Source organism: Heterodontus francisci, chromosome 30 (genome assembly GCF_036365525.1).
Source record: "Heterodontus francisci isolate sHetFra1 chromosome 30, sHetFra1.hap1, whole genome shotgun sequence".
In the NCBI taxonomy this organism is placed as follows: domain Eukaryota; kingdom Metazoa; phylum Chordata; class Chondrichthyes; order Heterodontiformes; family Heterodontidae; genus Heterodontus; species Heterodontus francisci.
Window position 1 is genome coordinate 6,025,387 of NC_090400.1, and position 18,989 is coordinate 6,044,375.

The following is an 18,989-nucleotide window of genomic DNA, read 5'->3' on the forward strand; positions in this document are numbered from 1 at the left end:
GCCCTTCATAGACCTTCCTTTCTCTTCTTTCCTCCCCCGCCTCTCTTTCCCTGCCTCTGTCCTTGCTTTAAAACCTGTTCCATCTCGAGTTTTTGCCAGTTCTGATGTAAGGTCAATGAACAAAAACATTGCGGAGAACTTTCCCAGCTTGGTGGAAGCGGGTTCCGGAGCATGCAGAGTGGGAATGCCCCAGAAACTGATGTAGGATTGCAATCCCGATATCATCCCACCTCTTCCGACATTCTCAGGGATATGTTCTGAGTCCTGTGTGGACACCCCGTGGCTCTGGCAGAAGGTGATTAAAATGGCAATTAAGAGCCTTTTTATATATGAATTGCTTCTTTGCCAACAGCACATGTCTTCCACACTGTGTCAGCAACTCACCAGGGTCACCGAGGTGAGTACACAGCGGGAATATCTTCAGCGAAACTGACAGGCTGCAAAGACGATGATCAGTTACACTGAAGAGCTCCAGCCATGGCCATTGAGAGTCTGCTGTTCAAAGCACTTCTTCTCTCAGAGAGTGCTTTCACTGTTTGACAGGTGATGGCAACTGCTTTGAACATGCTTCACCTGTCCAGCACTTCACTAATCTTCAGCTGCACTTCTCTGCTGCCAGTCTTCACCATGGCATGGGAGCAGCTTATGCAGCTCCACCTTCCACCTCTTCTGAGGGTCAAGAGCAGAAGCCACTCCATGGCCCACGGCTCCAGCAGCAGCAGGAGCATCACCAGCAGCAGCACCAGCAGCCTTCTCCTCAACCACATGCCCTTCCACACAATAGAGGGGATGGACACCGAGATCAGCTGGGAGGAGGCAAGACTCCCAACACAGAGTCTACAGGCAGAGGATCAGCTCTCTCGACATGTCTGAGCACCAGTGCCTCAGGAGGCTCAGGCTCTCATGGCAGATCACTGCTGAAATCTGCAGCCTCCTGGAACAAGATCTCCGTCCCAATGGAGCAGGTGGGCACACATTTCCAGTGGTTGACAAGGTGTCTGTGACTGGAGGGCCACACCTACCTGTCCAACCCCCATCCTCTTCCTCTCGCCAAGTTGTGTGCTCTCTTTTCCTGCAAGGAAAGAAAGCAGAGAGATGTGAGTGGCGGTAATGGCTTGGGCAGAGAGGAGGGAAGGATAACATTTGAGGACTGTGAGTGAGGCATGGGTGTGGAAGCGCAATAGGCTGAGGGTGAGTGTTGGCTGTTTGGATGGGGATGTGAGGTGCCTGCTGGGAGAGGAATGAGTGGAGCTGCAAGGTGTGTTGTCCTGAGGAGTGCTGTGCAGGAGAACACTGGGCAAGTCAGAGTGTGGGGCTTGGCACCTGAGAGTGTTTTACCACTCACCTTTCCCGCCCTCCTGAGGTACTGGATCCTCTTGGCACACTGTCCGCACTCCTGCTGCTGACTTCCTCAGCCACTTCCATCCACACCTGCTTGGTTGGAGAGGGTGTCGTCTTCCTCCTATCCTTGAGTGAGTTCACTTCACTGCAGCCCCTCAAATCCCACAGCAGGACCTCCAGGTAAGAGTGAGAGACCCTGGGAGCAGCCTTCCCAGGTCTCCTCTCCATTCCTGTGGTTGCTACAGATTCAGCAATCCAACTGCTGGCGGTCCCTTTTATTCAGAGTCCCAGGATTCTGTCCCAGTGACAGCGAAGGAGCAGTGATATATTTCCAAGTCAGGATGGTGTGTGACTTGAAGGGGAACTTGCAGGTGGTGGTGTTCCCAGGTGCCTGCTACCCTTGTTCTTCCAGCTGGTAGAAGTTGTGGGTTTGGAAGGTGTTGCCGAAGGAGACTTGGTGAGTTGCCGCAGTGCATCTTGTTGGTGGTACACACTGCAGCCACTGTGCATCGGTGGTGGAAGAAGTCGAAGTTTGAGGTGGTGGATGGGGTGCCGATCAAGCAGGCTGCTCTGTCCTGAATGGTGTTTGGCTTCTTGAGTGTTGGAGCTGTACTAATCCAAACTGAGTATTTCCAGCATTTTCTGTTTTTTTTTTATCTTTAGGAAGATGCCATGTTTGATTCCTGATCTGTGCTGAGTTAACTAATCTCAGTTGGGTTCCAGCTAGATTTGTACAATTGGTCTCAACAATCTGGATTAGGGAGGGGAAAATCAGCTCTGGTTCCAGCTCCTGTTCATTATTCAGTGTGTGGGTCTGGACAATGGGTGAGGACAGGATCAGGTCCAATGGTGATGACACCACAGTCAATAGATTCACATTCACTGTCTAGGCTTATACAGGAAGAAGGTCCCTGGAGCAAGTTACATGAGGGGGAAGAGGTTCCATCAAACTCCCAGACAAGGAGTCGACACCCAGTCAAACAGAACAGGGGGAGGAGGGGTTCATGTGTTGGAAAAAGGGAGGGAAAAAATAAACAGTGAATTGCAATGTCTATAAAAAGTTTATCTGGATCTTCAAATAGATTATTTGATGAGAATTCTTCATATTTTACATTTATTTTCACAGGGTGCATTACCTTAGTTAATGCAGTGATAATTGGAGCGATAAAGGATGTGGTGGGCTATATATTCACCAATGACAAGTTAGTAAAAACAAATTCTACAAGTATAAAAACTCATCAACATGCATTTTCAAAATGGATTCAGAATCAGCTGAAAGCTCTGATATTCCTCTTCTCATTTTCCAGAGAAATTGTTCATTTAGTTGCAGAAGTAATTCCACTCTATGCTGCTCATCATTGGGTTAATTCCATGGCTGTGAGTATTTCAGTATCTGTGATTTTTGTACAGGTTATCATGTGACATTTCTTTTGTTTGTTACTTTTAATTGTTAACTCCTTTATTTTAAATTTATTGTATTATATCAGTGTAGTTTTACCTTTTTTAATTAGGTCATGGGACATGGGCATTGCTGCCATGACCAACGTTTGTTGTCCGTCCCCAATTACCCTGGAGAACAACTGAGTGACTTGCTGGGTCATCTCAGAGGCAGTGAAGAGACAACCACATTGCTGTGGGTCTCAAGTCACATATAGGCTTGACTTGGTAAGGACGGCAGATTTCCTCCCCTGAAGGATGTCAATGAACCAGATGGGTTCCTTTGCCAATCTGGTCATTCCACAGTCACCATTACTGATGCTAGCTTTTTATTCCTGATTTTTATTCAATGAATTGACTTCAACCTCCCCAGCTGCCATGGTAGAGATTTGAACTCATGATGCTAAGATCATGTGCATGTGTCAGAATTACTGATCCAGTAACATAACCAAGATTCTACAATAACCCCAAAGTACATTGCTGTTAGATTCTGCATGTCACACTTCATAGTGTTATACTGCAGTTTCTACTCAGTTACCGATGCAATCCAATCTTACAGAAAATTTTACAGCTGAGAAACAGGCCATTCAGCCCAACTGGTCTGTGCCAGTGTTTTTACTGCACCCAAGCCTCTGATCACTCAAGCTCATTTCACCCGAAGTATCCTAAATATCCTGTATTTTGAGAACAGGAGATATCTGAGTTTCCAAATGATCGATTCGAAGCCAGTCTCATAGCTGTACTGAAACGACTGGGTATGACAGCAGCTCGCTGTGGTACACAGGCCTTCAGGAGTATCTGAGCCCCCTTGTCTTGACTGGATCCAGTGCAGTCAGCTGCTTCGTAATATCCGGAGGAGTGAAGCAATTCAGAATGATATCGACAGTGATGATCGCGTAAGATCTCTCAATGTGGTTTCTGTGGGGTCGTCCACACGGTAATTACCTCCATAAAAGGAGTCTCCGCCTGAACCACCACTGAAGCTAAAGGGGGAGAAGGGTAAAGGAATTCATCCCCAATGCCTGCCATCTCTGAATGGTTTGAAGTGTTTCTGTTCTGGGATCACTGCACTTTTAATTTTAATTTATTTGTTTTAAGCTGAAGTTTGACAGAAAGAGAGCAGTTTTTTTTATTCATTCATCCATGGGATGTGGGCATCATTGGCTAGACCACCATTTCTTGCCCATCCCTAATGGCCCTTGAGAAGGTGGTGGTGAGCTGCCTTTTCGAACCGCTGCAGTCCATGTGAGATAGGTACACCTACAGTGCTGTTAGGAAGGGAGTTCCAGGATTTTCACCCAGCAACAGTGAAAGAATGGCGATATAGTTCCAAGTCAGGATGGTGTGTGACTTGGAGGGGAATTTGCAGGTGCTGGTGTTCCCATGCATTTGCTGCCCTTGTCCTTCTAGTTATTAGCAATTGCAGGTTTGGAAGGTGCCGAAGGAGCCTTGGTGCATTGCTGCAGTGCATCTTGTAAATGGTACACACTGCTGCCACTGTGCTTCGGTGGTGGAGGGAGTGAATGTTTGCGAATGTGCAGCCAATCAAGCGGGCTGCTTTGTCCTGGACGGTGTTGAGCTTCTTGAGTGTTGTTGGAGCTGCACCTATCCAGGCAAGTGGAGAGTATTCCATCACACTCCTGACTTGCGCCTTGTAGTTGGTGGACAGGCTTTGGGGAGACAGGAGGTGAGTTATTTGCCGCAAGATACCTAACCTCTGACCTGCTCTTGTAGCCACAGTATTTATATGGCTATTCCAGTTCCGTTTATGCTCAATGGTAACCCCTAGGATGTTGATAGTGGGGGATTCAGCGATGGTAATGCTATTGAATGTCAAGGGGAGATGATTAGATTCTCTCTTGTTGGAGATGGTCATTGCCTGGCAGTTATGTGGTGTGAATGTTACTTGCCACTGATCAGTCCAAGCCTGGATATTGTCCAGTTCTTGCTGCATTTCTACACTGACTGCTTCTGTATCTGAGTCATCGTGAATGGTGCTGAACATTATCCAATCATCAGCAAACATCCCCACTTCTGATCTTATGATTGAAGGCAGGTCATTGATGAAGCAGCTGAAGATGCTTCTGACCCTGAGGAATTCCTGCAGTGATGTGCTCGAGCTGAGATGATTGACCTCTAACAACCACAACCATCTTTGTTTGTGCTTGGTATGACTCCAACCAGCAGAGAGTTTTCCCCCAATTCCCAATGACTTCAGTGTTGCTAGGGCTCCTTGATGCCATACTCGGTCAAATGCTGCCTTGATGTTGAGGGCAGTCACTCTTACCTCACCTCTTGAATTCAGCTCTTTTGTCCATGTTTAGAACATAGAACATAGAACATTACAGCGCAGTCCAGGCCCTATTTGAACCAATGAGGTCAGGAGCAGAGTGACCCTAGTGGAACTCAAAATGAGCGTCACTGAGTAGGTTATTGCTCAGCAAGTGCTGCTTGATGGCACTGTTGATGACACCGTCCGTCACTTTACTGATGCTTGAGAGTAGACTGATTGGGTGGTAATTGGCCGGATTGGACTTGTCCTGCTTTTTGTGTACAGGACATACTTGGGCGATTTTCCACATTGCAGTGTAGATGCCAGTGTTGTAGCTGTACTGGAACAGCTTGGCTAGGGGTGCGGCAAGTTCTGGAGCACAGATCTTCAGTACTATTGCCGGAACATTGTCAGGGCCATTAGCCGTTGCAGTATCCAATGCCTTCAGTCGTTTCTTGATATCACGCAGAAGGAATTGAATTGGCTGAAGTCTGACATCTGTGATGCTGGGGACTTCAGGAGGAGGCTGATTTGTATCATCAACTTGGTACTTTTGGCTGAAGATTGTTGCAAATGCTTCAGCCTTATCTTTCGCACTGATGTGCTGGGCTCCCCCATCATTGAGGTGGGGATATTTATGGAGCCACCTTCTCCAGTTCATTGTTTAATTGTCCACCACTGTTCACGGCTGGATTTGGCAGGACTGCAGAGCTTAGATCTGATCCGTTGGTTATGTGATCGCTTAGCTCTGTCTATTGCGTGCTGCTTACACAGTTTGACATGCAAGTAGTCCTGTGTTGTAGCTTCACCAGGTTGACACCTCATTTTGAGGTATGCCTGGTGCTGCACCTGGCATGCCCTCCTGCACTCTTCATTGAACCAGGGTTGGTCTCCTGGCTTGATGGTAATGGTAGAGTGGGGGAAATGCCGGGCCATGAGGTTACAGATTGTGATTGAGTACAATTCTGCTGCTGATGGTTCACAGTGTCTCATGGATGCCCAGTTTTGCATAGCTAGATCGGTTCGAAATTTATCCCATTTAGCACAGTGGTAGTGCCACATAACACGATGGAGGGCATCCTCAATGTGACAGCGGGACTTTGTCCCCACAAGGACTGTGCGGTGGTCACTCCTACCAATATTGTCATGGACAGATGCATCTGCGGCAGGCAGATTAGTGAGGACAAAGTCAAGTCTGCTTTTCTGTCTTGTTGGTTCCCTCACCACCTGCTGCAGACCCAGTCTAGCAGCTGTGTCCTTTAGGACTTGGCCAGCTCGGTCAGTAGCAGTGCTACCGAGCCACTCTTGCTGATGGACATTGAAGTCCCCTACCCAGAGTACATTCTGTGCCATTGCTACCCTCAGTGCTTCCTCCAAGTGGAGTTCAATCAGCTGAGGGAGGGCAGTAGGTGGTAATCAGAAGGAGGTGTCCTTCCCCATGTTTGACCTGATGCCATGAGACTTCATGGGGTCCGGAGTCGATGTTGAGGACTCCCAGTGCGACTCCCTCCCGACTGTATACCACTGTGCCACCACCTCTGCTGGGTCTGTCCTGCCGGTGAGACAGGATATAGCCAGGGATGGTGATGGCAGTGTCTGGGACGATGTCTGTAAGGTATTATTCCATGAGTCTGACTATGTCAGGCTGTTGCTACATAATATCAATGACTGTGTTTGAAATGTAAACTACTGGTTATGATTGATTTGAGGACATGTTTATTCATTAGGTTTGGTTTCATCCCTGTACAAACGACAGCAGAATGTTATGTCATCACGAATATATTCTGTTTATCTGTTCTACAGGCTGTAAGTGGTGGAGTGTTAAGAGGAATTGGGAAGCAAAAATTGGGAGCTATCATTCAATTCATTGGATTCTGTCTAATTGCGCTTCCCTTTGGAATCTCACTGATGTTTGATGCAAAACTTGGTGTCATTGGTAGGAATTTAAATATTTTTTTCTTTTTGTTCTTTACCGTCAATTGTCACCCTTCACCCGCTCTCTTTAAAGTACTGAGGATATTGTTCCACCTCGAGATCAGTGCTGGAGAGTGTAGTTGGGTGAAAGGTCTGTCTCTGGGATGCAACATGAGTGTAACCAACACTGTGGAATTCAGGGGCTAATGTCTCTCCGTCCTCACACTGTACTATTATATCCGGCACCTTGCTCACATGGCCATTTTTCATGTGTAACAATAGTCACTGGAATATTGGCAGGAGGTGAGTCATAGTGTCTTAGTTCCATAGAGTCATTTACGAGATAGAAGGAAGCAATTTGGCCATCGAATCTACTCCGGCTTTATTTCAATCAATCCAGTCAAACCCATTCCCCTGCTCTCCTCTGTAGCCCTGCAAAGTTATTTCCCTTGAAGGGCCCATTTCCTTTTGAAATTATTGGGGGGAGTTTTATGCTCTCCCCTGTGTCAGGTTTGGAGACGGGTGAGCATATAATCGGGCGGGATGGTGGCAGGGTGGTGGGGGGACCCCGCCACCTCCCTGCTTCCACCCAAATTAAGTCTGGGGGAGGAAGCCCTGTGACTAGCCTTCCCACCATGCTGCTAATTGAGGCCCTTAAGTGGGCAGTTAATGCCCAATGAATGGCCTCATTCCAGCAGCAGGTGGGCCTCTCACCGCACGGGGAGCCTGTCAAGCAAACCCGTTCAGGTTGCTTGCTGGCTCCGGGGGTGGGTGGGGCTCTCGTTAAAAGGCACTTTGTTCTTGAATGAGGGACCTGACATTGTGAAGGGGGGAAGGCTGAGAGCGACCACCCCCCACCCGCCCTGGCTGCTGACCCCCCTAAACCCCCCCTCCCCCACGATCCCAAGCCACAAAACCCCTTCCGTCCTGACCTACCTGTGGCCTGGGTCCCTCGGCCAGCCATGGCTACCAGTAGTTCCAATACCGGCAGCAACCATCACCTCTGCAGTGACGCTGCTCAGTTAAACAGCTGCCAGCCTCTGATTGGCCAACAGCTCTCAGCAGCTGGAACTTCTGCCACCGGGGTCCTTGATCCCAAGGAAGACCCGCCGCTGTCCACTTCAGTGCATATTAGGAATTGATCCAGCATGCCTTCTCCAGAGGAGGCGACGTTGAGCTCTCACTGGCACTTTTGCCGGTGGTCGAAACCCCCACAGCCCATATAAAATCACGGCCATTGATTGTCTCTGTTTCCACCACCCTCATTACCACTCGCTGCATAAAAAACGTTCTTCCTCACATTCCTTCTGCATCTCTTGCCTCAAACCTTAAATCTGTGTCCCCAATTCCTTATGCCATCAGCTAATGGGAACAGTTTTTCTTTGTCTACCTTATCTAAACCTGTCATAATCTTATACAACTCTTTGAAATCTCCCCTCAATCTTCTTTGCTCCAGAGAAAACAACTCAGCTTCTCCAACCTAACTTTGTAGCAAAAATTCCTCGTCCCTGGAACCATTCTGGTAAATCTCCTCTGCACCTTCTCAAGGACATTTACATCCTTCCTGAAGTGTGGTGACCAGTACTGGACTCAGTTCTCTAGTTGTGGCCTAACCAGAGCTTTATGAAGGTTCAGCATAACTTTCCCACTTTTACACTCAATACTTATGAAGCCCAAGATCCCATCTGCTTTGCTAATTCCTCTCTCAATATATCCTGCCATCTTCAAAGATCTATGCACATGAATCCCTTGGTCTGTCTGTCCCTGAACACTCTTTAGAACTGTACCATACAGTCTATTTGTCTCTCCCTATCCCTTCTGCCAAAATGCATCACCTCACACTTTGCTGTATTAAATTCCATTTGCCACATGGCTGCCCATTCTGCTAGTCTGTCTATGTCCCGTTGCAGAAGATTTGTTTCATTGTTACTGTTTGCCACACCTCCAAGTTTGGCATCATCAGCAAGTTTTGAGAACTTTATTCTCTATTCCAATATCCAATTCATTTATACATATCAAAAAAGCAGTGGTCCAAGCACTGACCCTTGGGGAACACCACTATCTACAACCTCCAGTCTGAAAAACAGCCATTTATGATGACTATCTGTTTTCTATCCTTAAACCAATTTTTTTTATTAAAGCTGATATCCTGCTATTCCGTAAGCCTTAATTATGTTAACTAGCTATTTGGGTGGTACTTTGTCAAACCCTTTCTTGAAATCTAAATGGACAACATCATTGCATTTCCATCATCAACCTTCTCTGTTACTTCATCAAAGAATTCAATTAGATTTGTCAAGCATGATCTCCCTTTCACAAATCCGTGCTGGCTCTTCTTAATTAACTGAAACCTCTCCAAGTGCCTGTTGATTTTATCCCTGATTATAAATACCTTACCCACCACTGATGTTAAACTGACTGGCCTGTAGTTGCCAGTACTGTCCTTACACCTTTTCTTGAATAAGGGTGTCACATTTGCCTCTCTTCGATCGTCTAGCACCTCCCCGGTATCTAGAGAGGATTGGAAGATTATGGAAAGCCCTTCCACTATCTCCATACCCACTTCCTTTCGCAACCTTGGATGCAAGAATTCTAGAATAGGTGACTGAGCCATTCTAAGCATTGCCAAACTTTCCAGTATCTCCTGACTGTCATTTTTCACCCCATCCATTCCTTCTACCATCTCAGCTTTTATCAATATTTTGTCAGCATCCTCTACCTTAGTAAACACCGATATGCAGTACTCATTAAGTATTCTAGCCTTACCTTGAGCATCTAAGTATATATCACCCTCTTTGTCCCGCATAGGCCTAAACCTGCCTCATACTACCCACTACTATTTCCAAACCAGTAGAAGATTTTTATATTCCCTTTACTGTTAACTGCCATTCTGTTCTCATTCACTCTTTGTCAGTCTTACATACGAACATACGAATTAGGAGCAGGAGTAGGCCACTCAGCCCCTCGAGCCTGCTTCACCATTCAATAAAATCATGGCTGATATTATTGTAACCCCGACTCCACATTCCCACCTACCCCCAATAACCTTTCACCCACTTGCTTATCAAGAATCTATCTACCTCTGCCTTACAAATATTCAAGGACTCTGCTTCCACTGCCTTTTGAGGAAGAGAATTCCAAAGACTCATGATCATCTGAGAGAAAAAAATTTCTCCTCATCTCTGTCTTTAATGGTGACCCCTTCTTTTTAAATAATGACCCCTAGTTCTAGATTCTTCCACAAGGGGAAACATACTTTCCACATTCACCCTGTTAAAACCCCTAAGGATCTTATGTGTTTCAATCAAGTCACCTCTTACTCTTCTAAACTCCAGTCGATACAAGCCGAGCCTGTCCAATCTTTCCTCATAAGACAACCCACTCATTCCAGGTATTAGTCTAGTAAACCTTCTCTGAACTGCTTCCAACGCATTGACATCCTTCCTTAAATAAGAGACCAGTACTGTACACAGTACTCCAGATGTGGTCTCACCAATGCCCTGTATAACTGAAGAATAACCTCCCCACTTTTGTATTCAATTCCCCTCATGATAAACGATACCATTCTAATAGCTTTCCTAATTACTTGCTGAACCTGCAGACTAACCTTTTGCGATTCCTGCACTAGGACACCCAGATCCCTTTGTCTCTCAGAGCTCTGCAATCTCTCACCATTTAGATAAATGCTGCTTTTTTATTCTTCCCACATTATTCTCCATTTGACAGATCTTTGCCCACTGACTTAACCTATCCCTTTCTAGCCTCCTTATGTCCTCTTTACAACTTATTTTCCTATCTATCTTTGTGTCATCTGCAAATTTAGCAAGTATGCCGTCTGTGCCTTCATCCAAGTCATTTATATAAATTGTAAATAGTTGAGACCTCAGCACTGATCCCTGTGGCACACCACTCATTGCACCTTGCCATCCAGAAAATGACCCATTTATGCCTACTCTCTGTTTCTTGTCAGCTAACCAATCTTCTATCCATGTCAATATGTTACCTCTTACACCATGAGCTTTTATTTTCAGCAATAACCTTTGATGTGGCACCTTATCAAATGCCATCTGAAAACCTAAGAACCGGTTTCCTTTATCCATAGCACATGTTACTTCTTCAAAGAACTCCAATAAATTTGTTAAACATGATTTCCCTTTCACAAAACCATGTTGATTCTGCCTGATTACCTTGTATTTTTCTAAATGCCCTGCAATAACGTCTTTAACAACAGTTTCTAACATTTTCCCTATGACAGATGTTAAGCGAACTGGCCTGTAGTTTCCTGCTTTCTGTCGCCCTCCCTTTTTTAACAAACAAATTACATTTGCTATTTTCCAACCAAATGGAACCTTCCGTGAATCTAGGGAATTTTGGAAAATTAAAGCCAACACATCAACTATCTCACTAGCCACTACTTTTAGGATCCTTGGATGAAGTCCATCTGGACCTGGGAACGTGTCAGCCCGCAGCTCCAACAATTTTCAGTACTGCTTCCCTGGTGATTGTAATTTTCTTCAGTTCCTCCCTCCCTTCCATTTCCTGATTTACAGCTATTTCTGGGATGTCACTTGTTTCTTCTATAGTGAAGACCGATGCAAAATACTTGTTCAATTCATCTGCCATCTCCTTATTATCCCTTATTAATTCCCCAGACTGACTTTCTATAGGACAAACGCTCACTTTGTTAACTCTTTTTTAAAAAATATCTATAAAAACTCTTGCTGTTTGCTTCTATTTCTCGAGCAAGTTTTCTCTCGTACTCTAATTATTCCCTCCTAATCAATCTTTTAGTCATTCTTTGCTGTCTTTCATATTGTTACGACCAGGCAAAAAAGGTGTCTCGGGGTCTTTTACTGTCTTCACCTAGTCTTATTGTAACAGGGTTTAATTTAAACACATTGTGTTTTGAGCTCCCTTGTTGTGAATCCTTATTCACAGCTTTCCAATTATTAGGCAAGGAAATGAGCACGCCAGGTTTTCTTTAGGTTTAAAGAAGAAAAGTGAAATTTTATTAAAACTTAAACTCTAATTCCGTTAATGACTACGGATACACACCACGCCCCACGCTAGCATGCATATGCGATATACACATGAAATTAAGGACAGAAAAGAGCAGAAGGAAAAATAAATGAAGAGGTTTGAGGCAATATCAGAAGTGGGTTTCTTGTTACTGTTTCTGTGTTTCCAGCTCACCATAGAGTCTTTGACTGTGGAGAGCTCTTACTTTTCGTTGGGGTCCAATATTTTTCTTAAACCTTGTTCACATAGGAGACTTTTCTCTCTTTGAGTTTATGTGTCTTCAATGGTTCTTCGGTTCTGTGAGAAAGAGATGGGAGCAGACAGGAGAGAGGTGTTCTCAGTCCAGGAGCAAACAGCCTTCTGATTTCAAATTCCTTGTTGGTAATGCAAATTCAAAAAACTCCAACAGTCAGCCAGCCATGTGACCAAACTGGTCCGACCATGTCAGTTAACCTAGAATGCTGGCCTTTCCATCTTCAATGTCTGGTAATCAAAAGTCCATTGTGGATTAAATTGGAGCAAGGAATAGCCCCTTTATTCTTTGAAGTACTGTCTGTGGATATGCGAATATCTTTCTCCAGCCAAAGTTTCCAATAGTTTTTTTTGAAGCAAGTTCTTTCTTCGCCAGCAACTGTTTAAAATCAATGTTCATGTGGTGAACATTGGCAGGTGGGGGGCTTGCCTGACACCCCCACACCCAGGTGAATGAAATGCGATTTGAAGAAAAACTGCTTATTTCATTACAGGGTTTGAGAGAAATATAAGATACAGAAAGAAAAAACATGCATTTCTCTCATTCATTGCTATTCATTCACCAATTTTAAAGCATATTAAAAATGATCCTTCCTGGGTGCTACGGCTGTTTTAATTTCACCCTTTTTTCCCTCAGGAGAGTTAGAGCTGAACTCTCTGAGTCATGCAAAGACTTTTGATTTCAGGGGATGGGTGGTTCCCTTTTTCTCTGACTGTGGGGGAGGAGTCTTTCTTACTCACCTTTTTCTTCTCTGGGACAACCCTACCTGCAGGTATTTGTGCAGACTTAACTGCACCGCCTGTGACACTTCGAGTAGGTGAGGCATCACCCTCCATTGTTTTTGTGCCTCCTAGAGGTCTCTCTTTGTCTCTGTACATGCTGTTAGCAACTCTGGTGGGGTGCTTCCAGAGTCTGCATTTACATGGGATGGGGGGGGGGGGTCTAATTTTTCACATTTTTCGGGGTCGGTTGACTGGACAGTTCGGGTTTTCAACCAGAATTTTTCCCATAATTCCTTTAACCTGTCCTCTTGCTCACTTTTTCCCCTTCTCTTTCTAAACTATTTCCAGCCATGTGCCTGCCTGTCCCCTTTTGTACTCGGCAATGGTCCCTTATCATTCACCAGCCCTCGGCTGGAGGGTCCTCCAAACATTAGTACAGGACTTAGGTGTGCAGGTTTCACTGGAGGTTAGGGTTTCCCCTCAACCTGGCACATGTGACAACTACTGCAGTACTCCCCCACATCTTTGTAGAGTTTTGGCCAATCAAACCGCTGTCTTATGCAGGCTTTATTCTTTCGTATCCCAGCATGTAGAGCCACTGTAGTCTCATGGGCCCTTCTTAATATTTCTCCCTGGTACCTCTGTGGCACCACTAACTGGTGAACTACTGTCCACTCCTTGCCATCAGTTCTGTGAGGAGAACTCCTTTTCCTCATCAGTACCTCATTCTTTAAATAGTACCAATCAGGGACTCCCTCTGTTTCACTTTCAGACTGGGCAACCTAAGCTAACTCTCACAATACTGGGTCAGCTCGCTGAGCCTCACCTAGGGAAAATCCATTAATTCATTCCCTGGGCCTCCGATCTTTCCAAAGAAAGTCTTGGACAGGCAGACCGCATGGTCATCTGCCTGCAGTGCCAATGCAGTCTCCTCCGGGGGAGCGGGTTTGGTCATGGCCTGATCCACTGCACATTCAGTGACACTGCAAGGGGTCCTTCTCCCGCCACTGCCCTGTCTCTCTGGCCTCCTGCAGTCTTTCTTTCACTACTCGGGGGGCTACCACCTGTACCCCTGGCAGATCATTACCTAGGAGCAGGTCAACCCCGTCCACAGGCAAACTAGGGACAATCCCTATGGTCACTGGTACCGAAACTAGGTCACACTCCAGGAGCACCCGATGTACAGGTACAAGCATACACTGCCCTTCAATACCATTCACCACCATTTTGGTGTTCACTGCACTCGCTGGGGGAAAGGTCAGACCTTTTCCCAGTAAAAGGGATCTAGTGGCCCCTGTGTCCCTGAGAATCACTATGGGCTTGCTTGCCCCGCACGAGGGGCATGGGGTTAACTTACCTTCAGATACAAAGCCCTGATAGCCTTCAGGAATCCTATTAACTTTTCCTGCACTGGCCCTCGCAAGCTTCCTGTGTTGCAATCTTACTGCAGTTAAAGCCATAGATGGTTCTGCTGTGCTTTGCATCAGGCCCTCGTCACTGAGCGAGTGTGCCCTGATTAACCCGACTGGTTTCCTCTTTAGTTTCCAACAGTTAGCTTTTAAATGCCCTGCTTTATTACAATGGAAGCACACAGGTCTCTGGGTCTCACTGTTGCTCAAAGCACCTTCGTTTTTGGCTGGAAGAGGGCACCCTGTGTCTCCTGCTTTCCTTTCTCCTTTTCGTATTTGTGGGGGTGATTAAGGAAGGTTCTCCCTGGGAAACCGAGTTGTAAATTAAATCAAACTCATCGGCTAGAACGGCTGCTTGCTGGGCTCCCTGAACCTGTTGCTCCTCCACATGGGTCTTTATTGAGAATGGGAGAGAGTGTTTAAATTCCTCTAACAGGATTACTTCTCTGAGAGTCTCATAGCTCAGTTGTATTTTTAAAGCCCTCAACCACTGGTCAAAAGCCAGCTGCTTGCTTGCTTTCAAACTCCAGATAAGTTTTATTAGCTTGCTTTTTGAGGGTTCTAAACTTTTGGCAGTAGGATTCAGGTACTCATTCATATGCCCCGAGGATAGCATTTTTGGTCAGTTCAGAATTTGATGAACTCTCATCAGGCAACAGGGAATAAACCAAATGGGCTTTTTCAGTTAAGTTGCTTTGCAGTAAAAGAGGCCAGGTCTCAGCTGGCCATTTTAGCTGGCTTGCCAGTTTCTCGATAGACACAAAAAATACTTCCACATCTTCCTCATTGAATTTTGGAATTAATTGAGCGAGGTTTAGCAATCTTGTACCCACTCTTGAATTCTGCTCCTCCATATTGGTCATGCTTTCACTATGGTTACTCTGTAGCTCCCTAGTTAACTCAAGCAGCTTCAACTCGCTTTCTTCGCATTCTTCATGGAATATTCTTTGTCTCTCTCTCTCTCTCCTGCCTTTCATTTTCTTCCCATTCATTCTGGAAGTCTCTCTCTTTCTCCCTCTCCTGCCTCTCTCTCTCTTTTTCTCTCCCGTAATTCAAGATTCCTTTGTTCCAATTGTATCTTTGCGAGCAATACCCCGTCGGAGTCTACCTCTAACCCTGTTTCTACTTCTTCAGATTCAGGGGAAAAATGGTGGGCCGCTAACCTCAGAATCATAGAAACATAGAGAATAGGAGCAGGAGTTGGCCATTCGGCCCTTCGAGTCTGCTCCGCCATTCATGATGATCATGGCTGATCTTCCAACTCAGTAACCTGTTCCCGCTTTTGCCCCATACCCTTTGATCCCTTAGACCCAAGAGCTATATCTAACTCCTTCTTGAAAACATGCAATGTTTTGGCATCAACTGCTTTCTGTGGTAGCAAATTCCACAGGCTCACCACTCTCTGGGTGAAGAAATTTCTCCTCATCTCAGTCCTGAAAGGTTTTCCCAGTATCCTTCGACTATGACCCCTGGTTCTCCCCCACCATCGGGAACATCCTTCATGCATCTACCCTGTCAAGTCTTGTTAGAATTTTATAGGTTTCTATGAGATCCCCCCTCACTCTTCTCAACTCCAATGATTATAATCCTAACTGACTCAATCTCTCCTCATACGTCAGTCGCACCATCCCAGTAATCAGTCTGGTAAGCCTTCGCTGCACTCCCTCTATAGCAAGAACATCCTTCCTCAGATAAGGAGACCAAAACTGCACACAATATTCCAGGTGTGGCCTCACCAAGGCCATGTATAATTGTAGCAAGACATCCCTGCTCCTGCACTCGAATCCTCTCACTATGAAGGCCAACATACCATTTGCCTCTTTTATCGCCTGTTGGACCAGCATGCTTACCTTCAGCAACTGGTGGATGAGAACACCCAGGTCTCGCTGCATATTCCCCTCTCTCAGTTCTTAGCTGTTCAGATAATAATCTGCCTTCCTGTTTTTGCTACCAAAGTGGATAACCTCACATTTATTCACATTATACTGCATCTGCCATGCGTTAGCCCACTCACTCAACTTGTCCAAATCACCCGGAAGCCTCTCTGCATCCTCCTCAGAACTCACCCTCCCACCCAGTTTTGTGTCATCTGTAAATTTGGTTCAGACTGCCTAGCCTTGCCACGTACAGTGATCCCACACTGCTCAGCCATTTTCCTCAACTCCTCCATAGACAATGCTTTTAACTTATCCCAAGTTACTTCACCCTGACTTGGAGAGCTACTCGCTTCAGTTTTAGACATGTTAGTTTTCAAGCACACACAACCACAAGAGAACCTGTATTAAAACCTTGCTGTTTTTGATTGGGAACAATTTGGCTTCCCACTTCCAATTTCACTCATTTGTCTGTGGGTAAAATTCTGGACGCTAGCACCCAAATTTCTATTATGACCTGGTGAGAAAGGTGTCTAGGGGTCTTTTACTGTCTTCACCTGGTCTTATTGTAACAGGGTTTAATTTAAACACATTGTGTTTTGAGCTCCCTCATTGTGAATCCTTGTTCACAGCTTTCCAATTATAAGGCAAAGAAATGAGCACGCCAGGTTTTCTTTAGGTTTACAGAAGAAAAGTGAAGTTTTATTAAAACTGAAACTTAAACTTTAATTCAATTAACGCCTACGGATACACACCGCGCCCCATGCTAGCATGTAAATTTGATACACACATTGAAATAAGGACAGAAAAGAGCAGAAGAAAAAATAAATGGAGAGGTTTGAGGCAATATCAGAAGCGACTTTCTTGTTACTGTTTCTGTGTTTCCAGCTCGCCATAGAGTCTTTGATTGTAGACTGCTCTTACTTTTTGTTGGGTTTTGTTGTATTCTTCTTAAATCTTGTTCACATAGGAGACTTTTCTCTCTTTGAGTTTACGTGTCTTCAATGGTTCTTCAGTTCCGTGAGAAAGAGATGGGAGGAGACTGGAGAGAGGTGTTCTCAGTCCAGGAGCAAACAGCCTTCTGATTTCAAATTCCTTGTTGGAAGTTCAATTTCAAAAAACTCCAAAAGTCAGCCCGCCATGTGAACAAACTGGTCCGACCACATCTGTTTGGGTATTTGGCCACCTTAGCGGTTAACCTGGAATGCTAGCCTTTCCAACTTTAATGTTTGGTTATCAGAAGTCCATTGTGGATTAAATTGGAGCAGGGAATAGCCCCTTTGTTTTGTGGATATGCTAATATCTCTGTTTAGCCAAATTTCTCAATTTTTTTTAAAGCACGTTCTTTCTCTACCAACAACTTTATAAAATCAATGTTCATGTGGTAAAATAAATTTTCCTCATTCTTGGCAGGTGGGGGGGTTTGCCTGACATATTCTGTCCAATCTTCTGACCTGCCACCCATCTTTGCGCAATTATATACTTTTTCTTTAAGTTTGATACTTTCTTTAACTTTTTAAATTAAGCACAGATAGTGGGTCCTCCCCTTGGATTTTTTCTTTCTCGTTGGAATGTATCTATTCTGTGTATTCTGAAATATCCTCTTAAATGTCTGCCACTACATCTCTCTTGACCTATCCCTGAACCTAATTTGCCCTTCTCTTTAGCGAGCTTTCATGCCCTAATAACTGCCCTTATTTATGTTTAAAATACTTGTCTTGTACCCATTCTTCTCTCCCTCAAACAAAATGTAAAATTCAATCATATTATGATTGCTGCTACCTAGGGGTGCCTTCACTATGATGTCATCAATTAATCCTGTCCCAATGCACAATACCAGGTCAAGTATAGCCTGCTCTCTGGTTGGCTCCAGAACGTGCTGTTCTAAGAAACTATCCGGAAAACATTCTACGAACTCCTCATCTCGCCAACCTTTGCCCATCTGATTTTTCTAGTCTATATGTAGATTAAAATCCTGCATGATTATCGCCATACCTTTCTGACAAGCTCCCTTTATTTCTTCCTTTATACTCTGTTGAAACATATGGTTCCTGTTAGGGGCCCTGTATACCACTTCCACGAGTGACTTCTTGCCTTTATCATTTCTCATTTTGTTATTTTCTGCTTCTCTTTCCCTTTCAACATATTAGGATGGATTTTCTGTTGCTGCTGCCGAGTACAGCGGTGGCCGTACAAGATGGTGACCCGCACGCGTGGGTTTTGCTCTGTGGAGCCACTGTGATATTATATGTGCTGGCTCATTAACATGGCCAGGGTGCACCGCCATCTCCCCCCCACCCCCAGATGACATGGAGGCGGCGGGCGGTCCGTCCCTGGTAATGGCGTCAGCGCCACTGCACAGGCACCAGTGCCATTTTTAATGTGCTTCAAGCCCTTGGAAGAAATTTTAATTTTTAAAGGGAATGAAGTGTTAAAATTTAAGTTACACATTACATAACATCTGCACTCCCTTCGCCCACACCCACAAGGAATAATCGAGTCATTAATAGCCCATTCTCCCCCAAGAAAACCTTGATTCAGATCGCAACCTGTCAACCGACCTTTAATAACTTTAATCCTCCACCCCTTCCCACCATCCCCCGACCAATCCAAAGTATTTTCCCTGCTCCCCCCCGCCCCCCCCCCACCCTGCCCCTGCACTGCGAAACTTACCTGCACCCACCTCACCACCAGTGTTCTGCCTTACATCAATGGTTGGAGATCCGACGGCACGGGAGTGGCTGCCGT

At 45.3% G+C, this 18,989-nt stretch overlaps 1 protein-coding gene across 1 annotated transcript in view; it reads left to right on the top strand.

Moving 5' to 3' along the window:
* The window catches only part of LOC137346417 (multidrug and toxin extrusion protein 1-like), a 72,933-nt gene that overhangs the window by 46,013 nt on the left and 7,931 nt on the right, over window positions 1-18,989 (top strand). Inside the window, exons 14-16 of the mRNA XM_068009870.1 lie at window positions 2,468-2,543; window positions 2,649-2,718; window positions 6,854-6,986. Of these exons, the coding sequence (XP_067865971.1) occupies window positions 2,468-2,543; window positions 2,649-2,718; window positions 6,854-6,986 (279 nt within the window). The remainder of the gene's footprint in view (window positions 1-2,467; window positions 2,544-2,648; window positions 2,719-6,853; window positions 6,987-18,989) is intronic.